Source organism: Atractosteus spatula, chromosome 8 (assembly GCF_055471065.1).
Source record: "Atractosteus spatula isolate fAtrSpa1 chromosome 8, fAtrSpa1.hap1, whole genome shotgun sequence".
NCBI lineage: Eukaryota > Metazoa > Chordata > Actinopteri > Semionotiformes > Lepisosteidae > Atractosteus > Atractosteus spatula.
The window spans coordinates 59962810-59982887 of record NC_142713.1 but is presented as its reverse complement, the minus strand read 5'-3'; the positions used below and the strand labels follow the sequence as shown (position 1 = coordinate 59982887).

General features: G+C 44.8%; 2 protein-coding genes and 1 long non-coding RNA gene across 3 annotated transcripts; 1 reads left to right on the top strand and 2 right to left on the bottom strand.

Moving 5' to 3' along the window:
• The first annotated feature begins 276 nt into the window (after positions 1 to 276).
• LOC148829955 (uncharacterized) lies at positions 277 to 5283 on the top strand. The gene is made up of 3 exons (XM_088924313.1): positions 277 to 982; positions 2386 to 2449; positions 3694 to 5283. Exons 1-3 carry the CDS (start codon positions 861 to 863, stop codon positions 4096 to 4098), a joined length of 591 nt encoding a protein of 196 aa, XP_088780439.1. The 5' UTR covers positions 277 to 860; the 3' UTR covers positions 4099 to 5283.
• Positions 3227 to 7014, bottom strand: LOC148829954 (uncharacterized). The gene is made up of 2 exons (XR_016091506.1): positions 6248 to 7014; positions 3227 to 4962 (listed from the first exon to the last, which is right to left on the bottom strand). It is a non-coding gene; the product is annotated as an uncharacterized LOC148829954 (long non-coding RNA).
• A 3000-nt stretch (positions 7015 to 10014) lies between these two features.
• LOC148829953 (uncharacterized) lies at positions 10015 to 14586 on the bottom strand. Its single transcript, XM_088922637.1, has 3 exons — positions 14539 to 14586; positions 13998 to 14049; positions 10015 to 12093 (listed from the first exon to the last, which is right to left on the bottom strand). The coding sequence occupies exons 1-3, from the start codon at positions 14584 to 14586 to the stop codon at positions 11501 to 11503; spliced, it is 693 nt and encodes a 230-aa protein (XP_088778763.1). The 3' UTR covers positions 10015 to 11500.
• Positions 14587 to 20078: the final 5492 nt, after the last annotated feature.

Genomic DNA, 20078 nt, shown 5'->3' with positions numbered 1-20078 from the left:
TATTAAGAATAATCAGTAATTTCAGACCGCGCAGATAGGAAAATCAATTGTAGAGAACAAGGGTATGTGTCTATTAAAGTCGGAATGCCTCTCAGTAAATCGTAGTGAATTCTGTGAAGAAATTCACTCGATCGAAAAATAGATGATTTGTACTAGGGATTAAGACTCGTTACACACGTAAACAGAAACACGTCACTGGAGTCCTTTGAATTCCCATCATGCATTGCTTGTATAGTCCAGAAGTAGATTGAATGACCATAGATATCCCGGAAGTACAATGTGTTGTTTATCAACAGGAAGAGAAGAGTAATTCGGAGAATTTACAAACTAGTTAGATCTACAGTTTAGAGACGATATATTGCAATTTATATTATAGGTGTATTAGAAAATACAATAGTAGCTGTTGTCTTCAGATTGTAAAATCGATCAACCTAGCTATTCGGTAAATCAAAGTCCTTTTAATACTGTGAGAAACAAAATATTTTAACAGTGAACTAGTTATCAAAACCTGTTTGAAAGGGTGACCATTGTCAGACTGCACATTAAAAATCACAAGACAGCTTAAATTGAGTTTGCAGTTTTAGTTTTGGTTTCTGATCTTTCCACGATTGAATGCAATACTCCCCTTGGAGATGAACAGACTTAAAATAAGAAATGTCTCGGCGAGTTGTAAAAATATATAGCTTCTTAGTCACAATTGAAATGCTCTCCTGATTCAAGTGCCTTTTGCACGCTGCAGAGAGCGCGTTCACACTAGTCATTGCTGTGCTTCAGCAACGGGCAGAATACCAGCCGGGGATAACCAGCCACCCGCCCTCTGACGGGGCCGGCCAGGGTGTGTGTCTGCAGGCGCCCGAGCGATGCAGGCTCGCCGGCGGGCTCTGCCGGCCTGGATGGTGAGGAGGAGAGAGGAGAGGGAGGCAGGCTCGACAGAGACCGGGGCTCCTTCCCCGCAGAGGGGCAAAAGGAAAAGAGCAGAGAGGTGAGGTGAGCTCGGCGTTTTCTTTCTGATCAGCTGCTCTCACGTGTGCGGGAGTGTGGGACGAGCTGCCCGGCCGTATGATACCCTTTAAAAACCCAGCTTGCTGAGATATTTGAATCAGTTCACTGCTCACTACCGAATAAGCCAGAGGAGCTGAATGACCTCCTAATTTTCAGCCTTTCTCGTTTGTGTGTTTGTCATGTTAGTCTTAGCAATGCACGGATACTGTAATTCAGTATGAGGTATTAACCTCGGTCCTGTTTATTTTGAACTGTTTTCATACATGCGGTTTTATATAATTTCACTGTTAAACAGTTTCTGTCCACCTGCCTATCGCCATCAGTGCTGTGTGCTGCGTGCTGCATTGGCAGAGCAGTAGGTGGCACTCTTCTTCCTGTACCGCAGTGTCTGTGCTGAAGGACAGGGATCTTCAGTCCTGGTCCTAGAGGGCTGGTGTGTCCGCAGGTTCGCTGGGTCTCTTAAGCAGCAGCACTTGAAGGCCCAGGGGAAGTTGTTACATTGGTCTCACTAAGCCACTAACGAGCTGATTTAGTTTGTGTTTAGGTACTTTCCCACCCCTGCTGTTGGTCATTAATGATCTCATGGCACTGTTTGTAAGAGCCAGGGGAGCTAATGGCTAAACGTTGGTGAAGCAGTTTCTCACCTTTGTACCTGGTCAGCTGTGTAGTGGAGCTGCACTTCAGCAGTGGGTGAACTGGTCCCCTCCTATGTGTTAAGTTCTTTAGGATTGTCTTGGGGTACCCCCCAGTCCTGTAAGATTGGATACTTTAAATACATGGGACTGCTGATTTTCTATATAATTATATATATTATAATTATTACAGTAGTTCAGGTGGGGAGCTGCATCAGCATGCGTAGGCTGCATAGGAACAAGTAATAGGTTTATTCCCTGCTGGAAAGAGAAGAAAGAAAACACAACGATTCGGCCGTGGAGCCTTCTTCAGGTGTTATAATTATTATATTTCACTATAAGGCTCTTGTAAGTCAAGCTCTTTCTTTCAAAATAAATGTGGTAAAATAGGCAGGTACAACACTGGAATTTTGATCTAGTCGACAGGGGGTACAGACTTGAGGACGATTCTTTGAAAAGTCTGTTTCTCCTGCTCTTTTGTGTTTTTGCCCGACTGGACTGCCTAGGTGTTTCACCACGGATGCCCTTTTTAAGACTTGGACAGGGCACAGCACTAAATGTAGAAAGTCTGTATTTCTTTTTTTGTGATATAGAGCAGGAGTCACTCAGTGATGGAAAAAGAAAGGGTTTCTGTGATGCATATGGAGACACACGTTCATTGTATATTTCCTTCAATAAAAAATAAACCTCCGGGATAGTTTACGAATACATCTTACGGTGAATGAGTTTTCTGGCTTGTCCCCATTTTCAGGGTCACGGTATACTGCATGAATGAGGCTGAGCTGGTGAAGACGGCCCTGGATTTCCTGGCTGGGGTAAGAACTGGCGTCTCTGGAGCTCTGCATGGGGCTCTGTGCTTGATCACCAAGAGCCTCCTGATAATTGTGATCCGATCAGTCTGAATTTCAGGTACCGGGTCTTGTCCAGTCATCTGTTACATTTTGGCAGTCGTACTCACAGAACTGCCCTGCCCTGTAGGGCAGTAAACTTGAGGAGTTTTACTAGGGCAGAGTGGTGCAACTGTGGAGGCAGTGCGGGGGGCTCTGTGACTGAGGATCTGCGCCTGTGGCTGGAAGGCTGCTGGTTCAAATCCCACGGCTGGCAGAGGAATCCTACTCCGTTGGGCCCCTGAGCAAGGATTTAACCCCAGCTGCTCCAGGGGTGCTGTATAAATGGCTGACCCTGTGCTTCGACCCCAAGCTTCTCTCTCTGTCTGTGTGCCTGTGTGTCTCATGGAGAGCAATTTGGTGTATGCGAAGAAAACAAATTCCTTATGTAAGAAATTGTATATGGCCAAAAAAGTGATCTTATCTTATTTTCCTTGTTCAAGTCAGATGTCAGCTGAGAGGTTTCAGCTTGGGAGCCTGATTTTAAATCGTTATGCCCCATGTCATGGCTGCAGAATCCCCATTAAATGATAACCCACGTACAGCGGAAGATCTGAAAGATGAATTACCCACTGCTATAGTGGGCATTAAGGTAGAACGTGGTTGCATTGGTGCAGAAGTTCTGAATTAGATTGGCATGAGTTCTCAGAATGAATGGTGCACATAGAGAAAATAGTTTTGCATGAAGAAAACTATTTGCTGGTTTAAGAATACTGTTTTCATTTATTGATAATGTTCTTTGAAAAATAAGGATCTGCACATGATCTGTTTATCGCAAGCAGTCCAGGAGGAGGGGAAATTCAGCCTTGCCTGGCTTTTCCTTTAGGCTTAAGGAGCTCCGTGTTGTTCAATAAAATGAAATCTGGAACAAAGATGCATGTTGAGATGAGCTTCCTCTGTGTCAGAATGCTCTTCTGCTTTATTTATTGTGAAAAAAAGCAACCTTCACACAGGAAAATTTGAAAGGAGACCTTACTATACTAAGCACTCCAGTCCTTTCAAACTTTTAATGTAATGCACTATGTACATTAAATAATGTATTGGAATTAGGGTGTTAATCCAAAGCTGTTCCCTGTGTGGGTGCTTGCGAGGAGGGAGTACGTGTGTTGGTGTAACACGGTTTTAGGAAACAGATGTGAATGTTGGGACAATTCCTTTTCTCTGTTTGCCAGAGGAGGGGCCCAGCGTTGGTGGGAAAAGCGCCTGAAGAGAGCACAACAGGAAGCTGTAAGAAAGAACAGAGAAACTGGGTTTCAGACTCGGACCTGGAGGAGGAGAAGGACCTGGCAGCCTCAGAACCAAGCGACAGGTCTCATGTGTCTGAATCGGACCTGGATGTGGTTGCAGAGGAAGAAACCATTCCCTTTATAGACAGTGGAGGATGCCAAGCAGAAGATAAAAAGAGGGTCCGAATGACAGACACACAGCTGGTCACAGAGGGCCAGAGGGTCCCACAGGATGCGGAGCAGATGGGCCAGCCAGCCCCTGCGGAGACGACGCAGCCAGGCGAGAACAGTCAGGGAGTTGATTCTGAAGACGATCCTCTCAGGCTCGTGCGAGAAATTTTCTTCACATGACCTTTACTTGGGGAAACCGATCAAAGTCCTTTGTAAACGTCCACGGTAATCGCTCTGCTGGGACAGGGCCCCGCTGGGTGGATCTGCCAGGACTGTTTTGATCCTGCAGGGTCAAAGAACATAGAAAACTGTAAACATGCAGAAAAATTTCCATGCGATTCAAAATGTCTGTTATTTAAATGCTGTTTTAATGCACGTGGCCACCAAATACTTGGAGGTTTCTGGTGAGTCTGTTACTTACTGCTACCTCTCTCTGCACTGTGGTGACCACCCTGAGCCGTGCTTTTCTGATGTTGCTCTGAGCCTTAAAGCCAACGCCCTAGGACAGAGAGAATGTTTGTCCATTTTCTGACCACTTTTCCACTTTAGTGTCGTGGGGGAACCGCAGCCTATCTCGCCGGCAACAGGTGCAGACAGACACACCCTCACACCAGGACCAGTTTTCCCAGAAGCCAGTTAACCTACCAGTATGTGTTTGGACTCTGAGAGGCAACCAGAGCCCCCAGAGGTCTTCCAGATTCCATGTCTGGATCAACCCAGGGCCACAGCACTGCAAAGCAGCAATGCTAAACACTGTGCCTTCCATTAGAGCTCTAATGCCCTAGCGTGAGCACCTCCAGGTATAGTGGAACTGTGCCAGATCCCTGCAGTTCTTTCACCTGTGGTGTAAATACAAGCCTGCTGTGTAATTCTGCTCAAGGTTTGTGTCAGGCCCTGGATGGTGCACATGGAGCACACCTGTCTGAAGAGCGATGTGTTTGCTTCTGCTTTGTTTTCTTCCTGGGCGTTTGATCACAGGGGTGCGTCTCTTCACGTCCAGGGTATTCTCTTCAGTACGGCTGTTTGGGTTGTGCTTCTTATTTCCTTTAATGCAGCAATAAAAGGAAAAAGAATAGAGTAGTTAACAGCACATGATACAGGAGAAGGACAAGAACAGCAGATAGATCAAACAGGAAGGAGACTTTGGTGGCAGCCTGTTTGTGATTGATTCAGGAATCAGGTTTTTGAATGGCAAAGCACTATATCTGTGGGCTTTGTGAGAGAAGACATTGCTGTTACTTTGAATGATCACAGAACACCCAGGGATGCTCTGTTCTGGCCAGATTTAAATACTGTACAGGTATAATACAAAGTGTGGTTGATCATGTGCAGTAGTATTTTATTAAAAGTTTTGTCAACTGTAAAGATTTAGTTTCTTCTTGCTGGTGGTATTTGTATATTTCAATGAGTACAACGTGAAAGAACATTAGGCTTTTGTCTCTTTCCACAGGAATAATTTATTCTAAAGTATAAAACAATATAAATAGCCTGAGAAACAAATTTCAAGGTATTCATAGTAGGTGTGGATGCATATGTAAATCAAGTAATCTGAAGATTGAGCTGCAGAGAAAACCAACAGGTGCATCAGTGATTAACACCTCTCATGTTTGTCTGCTAGTGGAATGTGCAATGTGCAGTTCTGTGCCTGTTTACAGAACTGGGAGAGAAGTGCTTCTTTCTTAATTAATCCTGGTCCTGGAGGCCTACACACCTGCTATTGTTCAATCCAGCTGATCTTAATTACTTAATTGAAGCCTTAACTGAACTAACAAGTTGCTTGATTATAATATATGCAGCTTTTTTTTCTCAAGAGTCTGGCTTTTATCTTACTTTCGAAAGGAAGTTGTTAACAAATTACCTCTAATGTGTTAAAGAGCTGAAACCAGCCAAACAGTTCTAATTTATCCTGTTATTAAGTAAAATAGGGGTCCGTGTGTGTAACTGAGAGCTGGGCTGGAATGAAAACCAGCAGCTGTGTGGGCCTCCGTGTAGATCCTGACCTCATCTACATTCATTCTAAATTTACAGACACCTGTTGGAGGTGACATTTCAGGAATAACTGAAAGGAGAGCATAACGTGATGTCGCTGATAAAACGGATGTATATTTCTATTCTGATAGCAGAAATAGCCATTGTGCCATGCAGTGCAGTGATTACTTCTAAACACTTATTTGTGGCAGTAATAGTAATAGAGAGTGGCCAGAGCTGTACTCAGACTATAAACCCACTTGGATTCAGAGCGCACACCTTGTGTGTGTCTTATTAAGTGTTCTCTGGATAATAGCCTTTTTCGTAATGAATTTTAAACTCATTTCAAACCTTCGCTGACCTGCGCTGTGACTTCCTGTATCCTCTGCATCCAGGACTGGGAACTGCTGGATTAGGAGACGACAGTGGTAAGTGCTGAGGTGGGGCTGGTGCTATAGAGCCCCTCTGGCTGCTCCTCAGGGGCCTGTCCTGCTCCCGGCCTGTGGAGGTCTGTTGCACAGCTGTTTCACCAGAGGCCAGGGCGGTGTGTGGCGCTGGTCCTGACGTTGCTGTGCTGTAACAAGTTAAAAAATAAAAACTCGCAGAGCTGTGAACGATCGCTCTGTCCTAAATCCTGATCTAAATTTAATAGGCTTGAACGGAAGACTTAAAAACAAGGTTGCAATTTAGAGCACCATGAAGGCTGCCCTCGTAAATACAGGGAAAAGAGCAAGAAGGGCTCGTGATGAATTTCACTTGATTGGAATCTTCTATTCTAAAGGTGTTTTTCCACTGCACAGAGATCAAGATGCTGAAACCCTAGTGCACTTGGCACACTTCGCTGCTCCATGGAATTATCTGTTTGTTTGCCTTCGGTTAAAGGCTTTTAAAGTCACTTTCACATGTTTACTGGTTGTCTAACACTTTCATTGTCTTAATGCCTGTTACTTTTGATTAAGTTTCAGTTTTCCCCATACGATGTCCCGCATCCACCTACAATGTTATGGTAATATTGGATGTGATTTGCTTGCTTTGTTTGCTCACTGTACTTGGATATCTCATTTTCAGTTTTACAATAGTTAGATAGAGCAGAGGTAGAGAAATGTATTTTGTCTAACTGTCTAGATATGATTAGCTGCGATTAGCTGTTGCCAATACAAAACTTTAACTGCTTGATAGTGCTGTGTCATTGCTTAGTCTTTTGACCTTTCAGTACAGTAACTGTTCCAAGAGGTGCCAGAGAGCCCGAGTGTCTCCTTTTTATAAACTGTGGCAGAGAGCAAGGACTGAAAACAAAGAAAAATAAAACGAGCAGTTCAAAACTCTGAAGCGGAGGCCTTTCTGTGCAAGATCAAGCACAGCTGCCTCACAGACCCTGGGTTTGGTTCTGGCATGGGCACCTTCTGTGTGGAGTTTGCATGTTCTCCCGGGCCTTGTATGGGGTTTCCCCTTCCACTCTGATTTCCGTGCACCTCCCAGTGACTTGCTGGTCAGGTTATTCGGTGTCTCCCCCACTGTCCCCACGTGCATGTGTGTGCACGGGCACTAGCCCTCTACTTGAGTTTCCTTTCTAATTGCAGAGCGATACCTGGCCTTTGCCACAAATCTGACACTGGTATAAGATTATCAAAGTAGTTCAGGTGGGGAGCTGCGTCAGCATGCGTAGTCTGCAAAGGAACAAGTAATAGGTTTATTCCATGCTGAAAAGAGAAGAAAGAGAACACAACCTTTCGGCCGTGGAGCCTTCTCACAACTGAAGAAGGCTCCACGGCCGAAACGTTGTTTTCTTTCTTCTCTCTTCAGCATAAGATTATCAAACAGTGTTACACTCAGGAATCTGGGACTACCCCACCTCATTTATTTATAGTCAACTTGTTCTTGTAGTTTTAATGTGTGAATAGGTCACATTTAGGGTGTGCAACATGCATCATTTTATAAACCTAAAATACCAACTAATACTTGTTTTCCTGGTCTAATGACTTCATACGAATATTATGTCCAAGCCTTCTGCAGTTAACTTCGCAAACAGAATAGTATTAGCAGTGTCTGAAATCATCGGAGCTGTACAGGTCTTATAATTGATCACAAGCTTGTAATAAAGGGAACTGAGTGAATTGGACAGTCTAGAATTTTAAGGTTTAACATTTTTTCACCTCAAATCCCTCAATTGTAAGTTCTAAATAGATAGCTCTTCTTGAACTTTGTGAGAACAGTATTGACTAACGGCTGCAACCCTCTCTCTTAAAATGCTTGGAACAACACGACTCTGCATCAGTGATGCATGGCTCTGTCTTACGATCCTGCAGAAAATTATGTAGAGGAATACTATTCCTACCTTTATCGTGCCAATCTGCAGTTTTCTGCATTGAATATAAGAACTCGATGGTGTCTTTGCAGCGGAACAGGAGCAGGAGCTGGGACTGACTTGCGTTTCCCATTGTAAAAACAGACCAGCTAGTCAGTACCACTGTCCTGTGGTGCAGCTTCAGCAGAGGAAAAAGCCCATTTGTGTTCATACGCTAAGTCAGAAGTTTACTAATTAAAGCTGAGAACTGAAGCTCTCTGCAATTATAAGAAACTGAAAGGTCAGTGAGAAGTGAGAAGAGAAGGTCTGGACCAGTCACTCCTATATAGAGATCACTTTATTGGCCATATACAATTTATTGCATGAGGAATTTGTCTTTTCACAGACCCCAGCTTGCTCTCCATGTGAGACACAGACGGGGAGAGAGGCTTGGGGTCAGAACATGGGCCAGCCAATTATACAGCACCCCTGGAGCAGTCGGGGTTAAGGGCCTTGCTCAGGGGCCCAACGGAGTAGGATTTCTCTGCTGGCCACGGGATACGAACCGGCAACCTTCCAGCCACAGGCGCAGATCCTGAGCCACAGAGCCACCACACCGCCCCATATGTGGTTTCCAATCAGCCTCTGATGGGTTTGGAATCAGCATCTTGGTCCCCCTGAGCTGTCTATAGTATTCAAGCGACTCTTTTATACTCGGAGTACCACTGCCTTTATGAGACAAGTTAGACTTCAGTAACACGGAAGGTTATGGAAACAATTATCAGCACGAAGCTGGAGCATTCGTAGCAAGAGGATCGTCTCTGGTTCAGAAAAGGTAGGTCTTGCTTAACTAAACTAAGGTTTTTTTTTTAAAAGCAACAACAATAATGGATACAGAGCATAAGATATGGTGTATTGAGATGAAACATTTCTGTGCACACCTGCACCTATACTGCTTTCATCATCAATAATGATGAATGCAGCCGTTCCAGAGACAACCATGCACACCTGGGTCATGACAAGACCTCCACCAGATGAGGTGCTGATCTCTGGAGCATCTAGTTACTTTGTCTCCTCCTTATAATCTGCCTATCAGTTTGGTAAAAGTTTCTTCTGGTCTCTTCTGTCCAAAACTTGCTTGGTTTTATGCTTCCAAGAGGTAGTCCTTTCTCGACTGCAAGCAGTAGTCTTCTCCGACTCTTTGGCTTTTTAGCTCCAGGGAACGGACTGGTGTGTTGGCTGTAACATTCAGTCCAGGTCCAACAGACTACGGAACAGCTCCTACCTCCAGGCAATAAGACTGCTAAATAGCCAACCTGCAGCTCCTTCAGCAAACCACCCGTAATGGCTACATGGACACAGTTTTCACTGTATTCAGCATAACTGCACTACTTGTACTGTATATATTGCATACACCCTGGATACATAGCAGCTCTACTCATATTGAGTTTTATTCAATTTCTATTACATCTATTATGATGTAACCTTATTTTCATAACCTCACTTTTGTGATTTTTGTGAGCTCGCAGAAAAGACATTTCATTGCCAGCAACTACTGCTGCTGCACGCCGTATTGTTGTGCGTTTGATAGATAAACTTTGATTTGATTAGGCAGTACAACCTCCTGTCCCTACAGTAGCTCAACGTCATAACACTCATCTGTCCACATTGAGTCCAGGCGGAGGTGCGAAGGAATAAACGGCTCCCTTTAGGCATGTCATGGGAGAGTAAGCCATGCACAATGCTCGGAATATATCAGGAGAAGTGTAACAAGGTGCAACGTGAAAGAAAATAAACTCATACTTTTGACAGCACATTACACACAAAAAAACTGAAACATTTTTTTTCATCTTAAATCTTTAAACAGATTACAATTCAGAGCATTCAAATTACCAAATTGTACAAGATAGAAATACAAAAAAAAGCAACAGGTATGTTACGGAACAGCCTTTTGATCCATAAGACTTCACCATCTGATTTTTAATATTGAAAATGCAAACTTCTACCGTTCCAAAATAAAAGTAAAAGACTAACATCTTATTGCAACCCTAACGTTAATATCCTGAAAGATTTGTCACTCCTGAATTTTTGTCATTTGTTTCCTTATTTGAAATAAAAAACAACAGGTTAATTAGGCATGAAGACTTATGAATCTGACCCTTTGTATTTTCTTGGTAACTGAATGTAAAGTGCAGGTTGTTGAAGGCTTCTCAAAATGTAGAGGTAGAGTGGTGGTTTCTTTTTGCAAAATCAACACACTTAATTGTTGCTGAGCTGCTTTACCGAAAGCTGCTTTAAAAAGCCAGCTCTTGGATCTCACTGCTGTTCACCCAGGGTGAGAGAGTGACTCAGCGTTTTGTGTGTTTTCTCTGAGTGTTCTGTCTTCCTCCTGCAGTTCAAAGACATGCTGCTAGGTTAAATGGCTTCTGGGAAATTCACCCAGAGCTGTTGTGAGTGTGTGTTTCAGTCTAGCCTGCGATGGACTAGTGCCCTGCCTTGTTCTCATTGCTTCCTGGGATAAGCTCTGGGCCACAGTGACCCTGAATTGGATGAGCATTTATTGAAAGTGACATGATGATGTTTTTCTATCTGTACTGCACATTTGTATTGTTAGAGACACCTGATTTTAGCAATTTTTTGTACTTGGGGAAGAAGAAAGATTTACAAAGATTCTCCAATTCCAGAAAAACATTGTAGTGATTGTGCTGGTTCTGGCACTACATTCTCCAGACATGAGTAACAAGATGCAGACCCTGGGATAGAAAGGTGATTACAGCTGGCAGCCAACAGCCCTTCTAACTAGGAAAAAGTACCAAAAGTACTAATGGAGATGTTCAATTTCCCAGACTGTCTGGTCTAGTTTTTAGTGCTTAAATACATTTTCATGAACATATTGAGTTTCTTGCAAAACAAAAAAACACAATAGGTCAAATATTACTGTGCTGCCTTTGCATTATACAGTGCCTGTGAATGGTGTACAGTATTGTGTAAACACCTTTACATTTTTTTTGCTATTAAACTATGGTCGTCTACCACTGAAATAGAAAGGTTGTGCTGGTCATTCTTGTGGACTGATGAGAATGAGTCAGCAACCTGAACAGACATGCATTCCTGATTGCTCTTCACCCTCACGAGAAAGCTCTTTCTGTGATTGGTTATTTACAACAAAATATGATTTTCATGTTGTTGGAATAAACACAAATAAAGCAGCAACGGATTTAACACATAAAAGATGCTACATGCTGAGGCGAAAGTGATAAAACAGAAGCCCTTATAAAATTTGAATCTCCGCCCAGCATTGCCTTAAGTATAAAGAACAGGAAGTATGGGCTACTTCTTCTTGCCTTTAAGCTGATTCCACTTTCTCAATTTCCAGGATACGAAAGCCCCCAGCGCCATCTCAAAGCACAGGCAAACACACAGCATGAAGGAGAGTGTAATCTTTGACAGGTGAAAATATTCCCAGGTGGCACCAACGAAAAACAAGATGCCAGCAAACATCAGGACGCTTGAAGAGCCTTGAAGGGCCACACTGAGACCCCAGGAGCTGCTGTCCGGAGAATAAATCCCAAATGCCAGACTCATCGTGGCAAACAGGTTGAGCACGAGCGTTGGGTAAATGCACAGTATGGCTATAAAGAGCATGGGACTCGAGACGCTGTGCTGCAAGTCACCTGCAGGGGAGAGATTCGCCTGATGATGGTGGATTCCGTATGGGCTGATGAATGCTTCGTCTAGCTGTACGAACTCCCCGCGTTCAACGATCAGGCTGAACAGCAGCTGGGCCATGACCGCCAGGTCGAGGACCCACAGCAGGGCCAACAGCTGCTTTCTTCTTCTGTGCACAGAGCACTCGGACATGGTCTTCCAGCAGCGAGCGAGACAAGAACAAGCCACGCGTTTTGCCTTTCCTGGGATCGTGCCTGTTACAGGGGAAGAAAATGATCATGAAGCTCATAGGTTTAATTTATTTTACAAGGAATAATCAGTGGTTTTCTCTTACTTTAGCAGTGAATTGTGCCGTTTATGTTGATGATTCCCACACATATTCATAGCCCATGTGTAGATTCATCCAAAAGCAAATGAAACACGCGTTTAACAGCGTTTTTGTAATGTCAGTCGGGCTGTGCAGTCCCTACCCACCGACGCACCTACTGTAAATTGATCCTAGGTGATTTAACCACTGCAACCTCAGAAAGTCTTTGAACAGTTTCTACCAATTTGTGGACTGGCCAACTCGTAACAACAGAACCCTGGCTTCGTGCTACAGCACCGTGCTGTTCTGCACGCCAGCCTGTTTAAGTTTATTCAAATGACATAAACAAATCGCTGGTGAGCCTCCTGTGCTCCACGTACAGTACGTTGCTTCACAACAGGCCTGTTAAGATGGAAATTAGGGCGAAGGCGAACTCAGCTCTAATAATTTGAGAACTGCATGGACTGAAAACTACGGTGGGGTTGCAGGACAGAGGGGAACGCTCCAGAAACACAGTGAGGACTGATGGCTTTACCACTAACACAGAGCCGACTGACTAAATTATTTTTATCTTTGATTTGAGAAGCATTTATTTAGTGTGGAAATCAGGGGATTTAAAGAGAAGCTCGCTGCTTCCACCAAGGCTGAATTTGATAAACCATGTGTTTCAAACAATTTCAAGAAAACATAAGTCAGGATACGTCTCGGACCCGATAACACCAGTGGGCAGGTACTGAGCAACTCAGTGCTATGTTTCATTATATTTTCAACATCTCCCTGAATCAGCAAAAAGTACCCCAAATTTGTAAACAGGTGACAACTATACCAGTTTTTAAAAAACACATTCCATGATTTCAGACTGGGAAACAACACCACCCAAAGTCAGATAGGCACAGTGTTAAGAAACTTTTCAACCAGAAAATAAGTAATGAAATGTGTTTACAATCAAAACACAAAATGTGTACACTTCGAACAATTCAACATGTCAAAGAGGGACATATTTTGATTTGAAACACATTTCATTACCTTTTGGGGGTGAAAGCTTGTTGGTTTTCGCTGCCCTCTCCTCCCCTCAGACATTCCTGTCTGTTATTGATGAACTTTATCATCGCTTATCAAGACTAACCAAAGCGTTTACACATAAAAATAAAGATACGAATGACAAAAGATCTAATAAAACAAAAATTAACCATAAAAAGATGAAGAAGCTTGACCCCTTAACTTCAGTGTGCGTTGTTTATATTGTTTGTTTTTTATTGGAACCTGTGAAATGTTACTTATCTCCATGATATTGAGATGTTGTAAACATGCGAGTTACTTTATGAGTTTCTCCGTCAGCACTTTTTGTTCCTTCTCCGCTATCGACACCACGGTAGTTCACAGAAAATAAAGAGCCTGGTCCTTTGGACACACTCAGACTACAGAACCCAGGGGTCCTTGTCTTCTGTAAAAACAGCCGGGATTAACTTTCCTCCTTTTATTATGAATTAAAGCTACAGTATTTGTATAGCGTCACAGGATGTCAAGCTACTGTAATAACGACGTTTAACTAAACTTCCCCGGTTCGCACATCTTGGGAGAAGATCTGGGTTGTAAACCTTCACTGCACAATATTTCACGAACTAGCTGAAAAGCGGAACTAATCGGGAAAACAACCTGTTTTATCCGTCTAAGCAAAGTGCCAAGTGAAAATACATCTCGCTTGCCGATACAGCACAGAAACTTAAAATCCCACTCAATTTCGCGTTTCATTCTGAAAAGTGAAACCGCATCGGCGAGTATGCCAGTGCTTGTTTTTTAAAAAGCGTAACGTTTCATTTTTTAATTATAATATAAAAGAAGTCAACTTACGAATTGAGACTAAAGACGAGGCGCAGCAGATCAGACGAGTTTCATTATGACAACGAGATTAAATGAACGCTCAGTTTTCTGCATGAAACAAACAGGAAACGGCGTTTTCATCTGTTCTTGTGGCACCAGTGACGTCCGCACACCTCGGTTAAAAATCTCCTTATTATCGGTTTTACTTTTGCTTGCAGTTTCTGGTGTCCAGCCCTACTCCCTCCCGGAGAGCCCCAATATTACAGGTTTTGTGGGTCACCAGTAAATTACCCGTTGCTAAAGACTCTGGACAACTTCTCGGTCGCCATTTAAGCAGGTGGTGCGCTAAATTCAGTTATTTAGGGTCAATTGCAACAAACTTTCGGATTTAGTGCGGAGCTGCGTAATTACCTCAGGATCATCCTTGGTGAGCCCGCAGCTTTCAGTTTTGATGCAGCTGACCCACACAGCTCGACAGGAGCCCGGAATGTCCGCCAGCCCTAAGGGAAAGGAGTCCTGGGTATTAACTTTTCAGGTGTTTAATTACAAACAGGTGACGCATAAGACTAACTTGACTGGACTCTCCAAGTCGGGGGGAGTAGGGCGGACCCCTTTCCATTAGCGCAAAATATTTATTTTATAAGGAGATTACAGTATGTTGAAGCTTTACTTCCACATTAATGGACATTTTTGGAAATTCACAAAATGCACGTTCATGTTTGTTTTTTTTTTCTGGTTGAAGAGCATAGCACAGTTCCCGAGTGTATTAAGAATGTAAAGGAGACAGTGTCTATGCTACTGCAAGAGACATGGTGTCCCCCGGGCTACAAGCAGATCATAGCGCAGCCCTCCGTTAAAAACCCAAATCACTGGCGCAGAGACTCTGGAGGGAGTGGAGCTCAAGTCACTACTGACAGCCTGTGAAGAGAGAAGAGTCAAAATCGACAGAAACATCAGCAATCGAGGTTTTCCAGTGTGCAGTCTGCGTTTCCCAATACAGAAGCGCCTTGCTACAGTGAGGGAATCAATGGACTGTGTATATAATCAATCACTTCTCCGTACCACATACAGATCGGTTCACATACGTGCAGCCCTGACAGTGAAAACACAAAACCACGCGTGGGTTGCTAGAGCTCCGTCAAGGGCTGGGCCACAGGGGACCCCTTGGGACGGTCTGCGTACAGCTCAGCCCGTGTTAACAGTGTAACTTGACTACACTTCCACTGATCTGGACTCAGGAGTCACATCAAGAGCACAGAGACACGCTGACACAGCCCGGCAAGCAGTCTGGCCTTAAACCAGCCACAGAGCCTGAGCACATAGCCAGGAGCACTGGCTATGTCTGGCCCTGTCTATGGCCTATGGCTATGAGCACTGGCTATGCCACTTGGCCCTGTCTCTCTCACACCTGAAGAAGGCTCCAGGGCCGAAACGTTGTGTTCTCTTTCTTCTTTTTTTCAGCATGAAATAAACCTATTACTTGTTCCTTTGCACTCAACAGCCACACTGAGCACATCCCTGGCACATATTCGGAAAAACTAGCCTTGAAATCAAAGCTAAAAAGAATAAAAACAAAAACCTCAAAAAAATAAAGTGAAACGAGAATGGTTTGATACAGACTGCAGAAACACCGGGAAAGCCCTGCCCGCTCCGGAAGAGTAAACTGCCTGTAAACCAGCGAATCACCCGTTTCTTAAGACTCAGGACAGGTTCTCGGCAGGTGACGTGTTAACTCCAGTCAATTAGGTTCAACAAAAAATAATTCGCGGACTTTGTAAGGAACTGCATTATGACCCCGGGATCATCCTCAGTCATCGGCACTCAGCTTTCAGTTTGCTGCAGCTGAGTTGCAGACATTTTTTGGGACTAAAATCTGAATATCCTTCAGCCCTTAAGGAACGGAGTTCTGATCAGCTTACAGGTGTTTCGTTAGAAATAGGTTGTGTACTGTATGAGACTATCTGGACACTGACTCTCCACACAGACCCCCTGTAAGCGCGATCGGTTACGTGTCACGATTTCTTCTAGAAGGAAAATCTGTTGGTTCCAGACTTCATAATGACATTAATGAACATCATTGTTTAAAGCGATGCTAGCTGGTATTAAGGTTTAGGTTTAGAAGTAAGAGCGCGAACTATTCCGTCTTTTCCAGGTGTTTTCTGAAGCCGCACACGCATCCAATTCCGTCACCTGCTTCCGCGGTGCAGCGACACTGACGCGGGGTGAACACCAGAGGCCGCTGTAAACCAAGGTTTACTCCGACAAACGGTCTTAACAGGTCGCCTCGGTCTCGTCGAGTCTAATCGAACTGCTAACGTCGCATTTCAGAATGAAGTCTCCAAAATCACGTTCTTCCCGCGTTCGCGTGGGTTTCCTCTCACAGTCCAAAGACAGGCTGGTGGGTTAATTGGCTTTTGGCAAAAACTGGCCCCGGTGTGAGTGTGGGCGTGTCTGTGTTTGTATCTGCCCTGAGATGGACTGACGTCCCGTCCAGGGTGTACCCTGCCTTGTGCGCATTGCTTCCCGGTACGTCCTCCGGCTCCCCCGTGAATTGGAGGAATCTGTTAGAAAATGTATGTATGGATGGAAGTTTTTCCATAGATCATCTGACGATTATTAAGCTCCCGTGGAAAACAGGGGCTCGATCGTCCTTGCTTTAGGTAACTGATCCTGGCAAAGACGTCGAGTTGAAAACACTGACGTGTAACTTAATCTCTTGCACCAGCAGGGGGAGACAGAGACTGTGTTACACAGCTCTCTTCGTTTTACAGACCCCAACTAGCTTGTTCGAGTTGGATGATCACGCATGAACACACCACACTCGCACCAACACATGTAAACACACTGCACGCACATCAACACACCTGAACACACCACACTCGCACCAACACATGTAAACACACTGCACGCACATCAACACACCTGAACACACCACACGCACCAACACATGTAAACACATTGCACGCACATCAACACACCTGAACACACCACACGCACCAACACATGTAAATACACTGCACGCATATCAACACACCTGAACACACCACACGCACCAACACAGGTGAGCACAGTGTCTTATGCTCAGTTGTGTCTCAGGTCCTGCAGCTGGGAGAGCAGAGATTCAGGTCTGGGCTTTGCTCCTCTCTTCTCCAGAGCACTGGAGAAAGGGGTGTTCTGTCTGCCGAGGGGTTTCTGAGCTGGGGATCCTGTTAAAAAGATGTTTTCACCAACGCTTTAAGCACATCAAATACACTACACTTTCACCTGAGGACAGTGTCAGCTGCCTACAGTGAATCTGCCGGGTCCAGGAGATGAGAGCTCGGCCTTGGTCTGACCTTGGCTGAGGAAAAGACCCAAGCAACAACTGAATTTCCCTCCTCAGGACATGGAAACACGTGGCAGATGTAGGAGAAATGCAGTATAATCCCTGAGTTTGGATCCCACCCGTGCTCAGCAAGACTGGACCCGGTCAGTCCCGAGGTCGGGAGAACTCCAGGGGAAAAGGGCAGCAGGTGGAGACGGTGCTGGACGGGTCACCCCAGGGGTCACCCTTTCCTCTGGCTGAGATACTCAAGCCAGGGTCTCCCCGTGGTGAGGAGGGCAGAGGGTTCTGTGCCTCCAGTGTCTTGACTACGTGAACCCCTGGCACCATCCCAAGTGCTCGGAGGTCCTGGGAGAGCACTCCACTAAGGAAAGGAGTAGGTATTAGTTTAGGTATTTGAAGAGCAGTAAAAATGCACCAGTTCGTGGAAAGACTAACAAATGATGCAGTACTTGCATTCCGCAGAAGGGGGAACAGACCTTTGGAAACGTGTTCAAGGCAGAAACCACGCACTTGTCAGTTTTTAACAAACAGTGGAAAAGGTTTTTGTTATGACCGAGAACAATCTGATGAATGGACTGATATAATTTTCCTTCAGGATCAATTAAGTCTTATCTATCTCAATCTATTGTATATAGTTTTCAGCACTCACAAATGGTCAGATTGTGTTCGTCACCTGTATTACACCTTGCAGAAACACCCTGCCTGTCTCGTCCCCAGCACCCCGGCCCAGGAATGTAAACTCACAGAAGGGATCAAAGACACGGCTCAGCCCTGTTGAGTTCAGGCAATGTTGGTTAAGAGCCAGAATTGCTCAGACACACGGACACATACTGGGGATTGACTGGGGGTTGGGCTGTGTGGGAATAAACACAGAATGCACTTGAAAATGAGCTCCTGCTCAAGACATACTGGCATTTGTATCATAAGGATATTTCGAAATGCGAAAAATCGGAAGTGATGAGAGCAGCCCAGCTCAATCAATCTCAGCTGTCGGTAATTTGTCATCATTTCTGACGTCATAAATACTGTATATCAGCCCCCCCCCCCCACATTCGTCTCCTGCGCCGCCCCTCCTCCTCCTGCCCCTGCAGCGGCCCCCTGGTCACCTCACTCCACAGGGGTCCAGCCTCCTCCTCCTCCAGCCAGGGAGTTCAATACGCTTACTTCTTGGGTGAGTTTATTTTAAATAAAATGAGTCCAAATATGGGACCGTAAAAGTGAGCGAACGAGTTGCTTGTCCTTCAGGCTGCCCTGAAGGGTGATGGACTGGGAGCTCTGTGCCCTGGCTGTCTCTCCTGGACCAGCAGTGTGCTCTGAAGCCGGTGTGAAGCAGAGACGTATTGCTCACATTTGGAGCACACGTCCCTCAAGATTATTGTCTTCACTGAAGCACTTGCCTCCTTATCTAACACGAGGAAGAGTTCCTCATGTCTTCTCTCAAGCATTAATTATATAGCCCACAACAATTCTACACTTCCTCCGGCTCCCAGGGTACGGATTTGTGCTCTTGGGTAGTGACATGTACATGTTCTGCTGAAGCAGGATCATGCAGGTTGAGAACTGCAGCACTTGAAGATAAGAACATATGAACAGTTACAAACGAGAGGAGGCCAGTCGCCCTCTGTAACCCTTTGAGTTTTTAGTAGTTAACTGATGCAAGGCTCTCACCCAGCTATTTCTTGAAAGAAACCAAGGCGTCTGCTTCAACAACATGGCTGGGGAACTTGAACTTACTTCCACAGCTCCGTTGTGTAAAGAAGTTCCTCCTCCTTTTCTTTTTTAATTGCATTTTTCCTTTGAGCTCCTGCTAAATTGACCCTCAGCTATCAGCTTTTATGACTCCGTTCCTTTTTATGGAATAAATTTAAACCCAAGTACTGGAGGCACTTCTTTACACAAGGAGTGGTGGGAGTCTGGAACAAGCAGCCCACCCATGTTGTGGAAGCCGATACCCTGGTTTCTTTCAGGAAACAGCTGGCCGGGATGAAGTATCCCAACTACCAAACAGGCTATGTGGGTCAAATGGCCTCCAGTCGCTGGTGGCCTTCCTGTGTTCTGAGTGTGGGCTGGGGCATGGCATGGTTTGCTCTTATCTCTGTCCGCCCCTCCCCAGCAACACAATGGCCTGAGGCAAAACGACGAAACTAGTCTCAAAAGCTTCATAATTAATTTTTGTAAAACAGCCCTATTTTGCCCATGCAGGACATCTGGAGAAAGGTGAACTACTGAGCTCCTTGAACTACTGGAGAAAGGTGATACTTTTTTATAAGAGTAATGTACTGTACGGGAAAAATCTGGTGATTATCGTCGAAATTAGTTCTAATTTAAGATGTATGTAAGGTTATGGAGAGAATCCGTAGCTGTTAATACTGTGGGGAAAACAGTCCAATTTTTAAAATATCCATCCGCCTATTTTCTACTCGCTTAGCTGGAGCCTGCCCTGGCAAGCATTCATTCACTTTCTAAGCGCTTCAGGGTTAACCAGTTCAGGGTCGTGGGGAAGCTGGAGCCTATACCAGCAAGCAACGGGCATCAGGCAGGGGTCACCATGGAATGGATACCAGCCAATTGCAGTGCACGTACAGCCACACACACACATTCACACCAGGGTCAGTTGTCCCAGAAGCCAATTAACCTGCAGTACCAGCATGTCTTTGGAATTTGGGAAAAAACTGGAGCACCTGGAGGAAACCCATGCAAAGACAGGGAGAACATATAAACTCCACACAGACAGCACCCCAGTTTCAGAATTGAACCCATGCACCACCACACCACCCCCTTTAAGT

What these genes read in the sequence shown, in the direction of transcription:
- LOC148829955 (XM_088924313.1), top strand. Translation starts at nt 861, where the DNA reads ATGCAGGCTCGCCGGCGGGCTCTGCCGGCCTGGATGGTGAGGAGGAGA. An exon ending in AAAAGGAAAAGAGCAGAGAG is followed by an intron (nt 983 to 2,385) that starts GTGAGGTGAGCT and finishes CCCCATTTTCAG; the next exon opens with GGTCACGGTATACTGCATGA. An exon ending in CCCTGGATTTCCTGGCTGGG is followed by an intron (nt 2,450 to 3,693) that starts GTAAGAACTGGC and finishes TCTGTTTGCCAG; the next exon opens with AGGAGGGGCCCAGCGTTGGT.
- LOC148829953 (XM_088922637.1), bottom strand. Translation starts at nt 14,586, where the DNA reads ATGGAAAGGGGTCCGCCCTACTCCCCCCGACTTGGAGAGTCCAGTCAA. An exon ending in GACTTGGAGAGTCCAGTCAA is followed by an intron (nt 14,050 to 14,538) that starts GTTAGTCTTATG and finishes ATTTAATCTCGT; the next exon opens with TGTCATAATGAAACTCGTCT. An exon ending in CTCGTCTTTAGTCTCAATTC is followed by an intron (nt 12,094 to 13,997) that starts GTAAGTTGACTT and finishes CCCCTGTAACAG; the next exon opens with GCACGATCCCAGGAAAGGCA.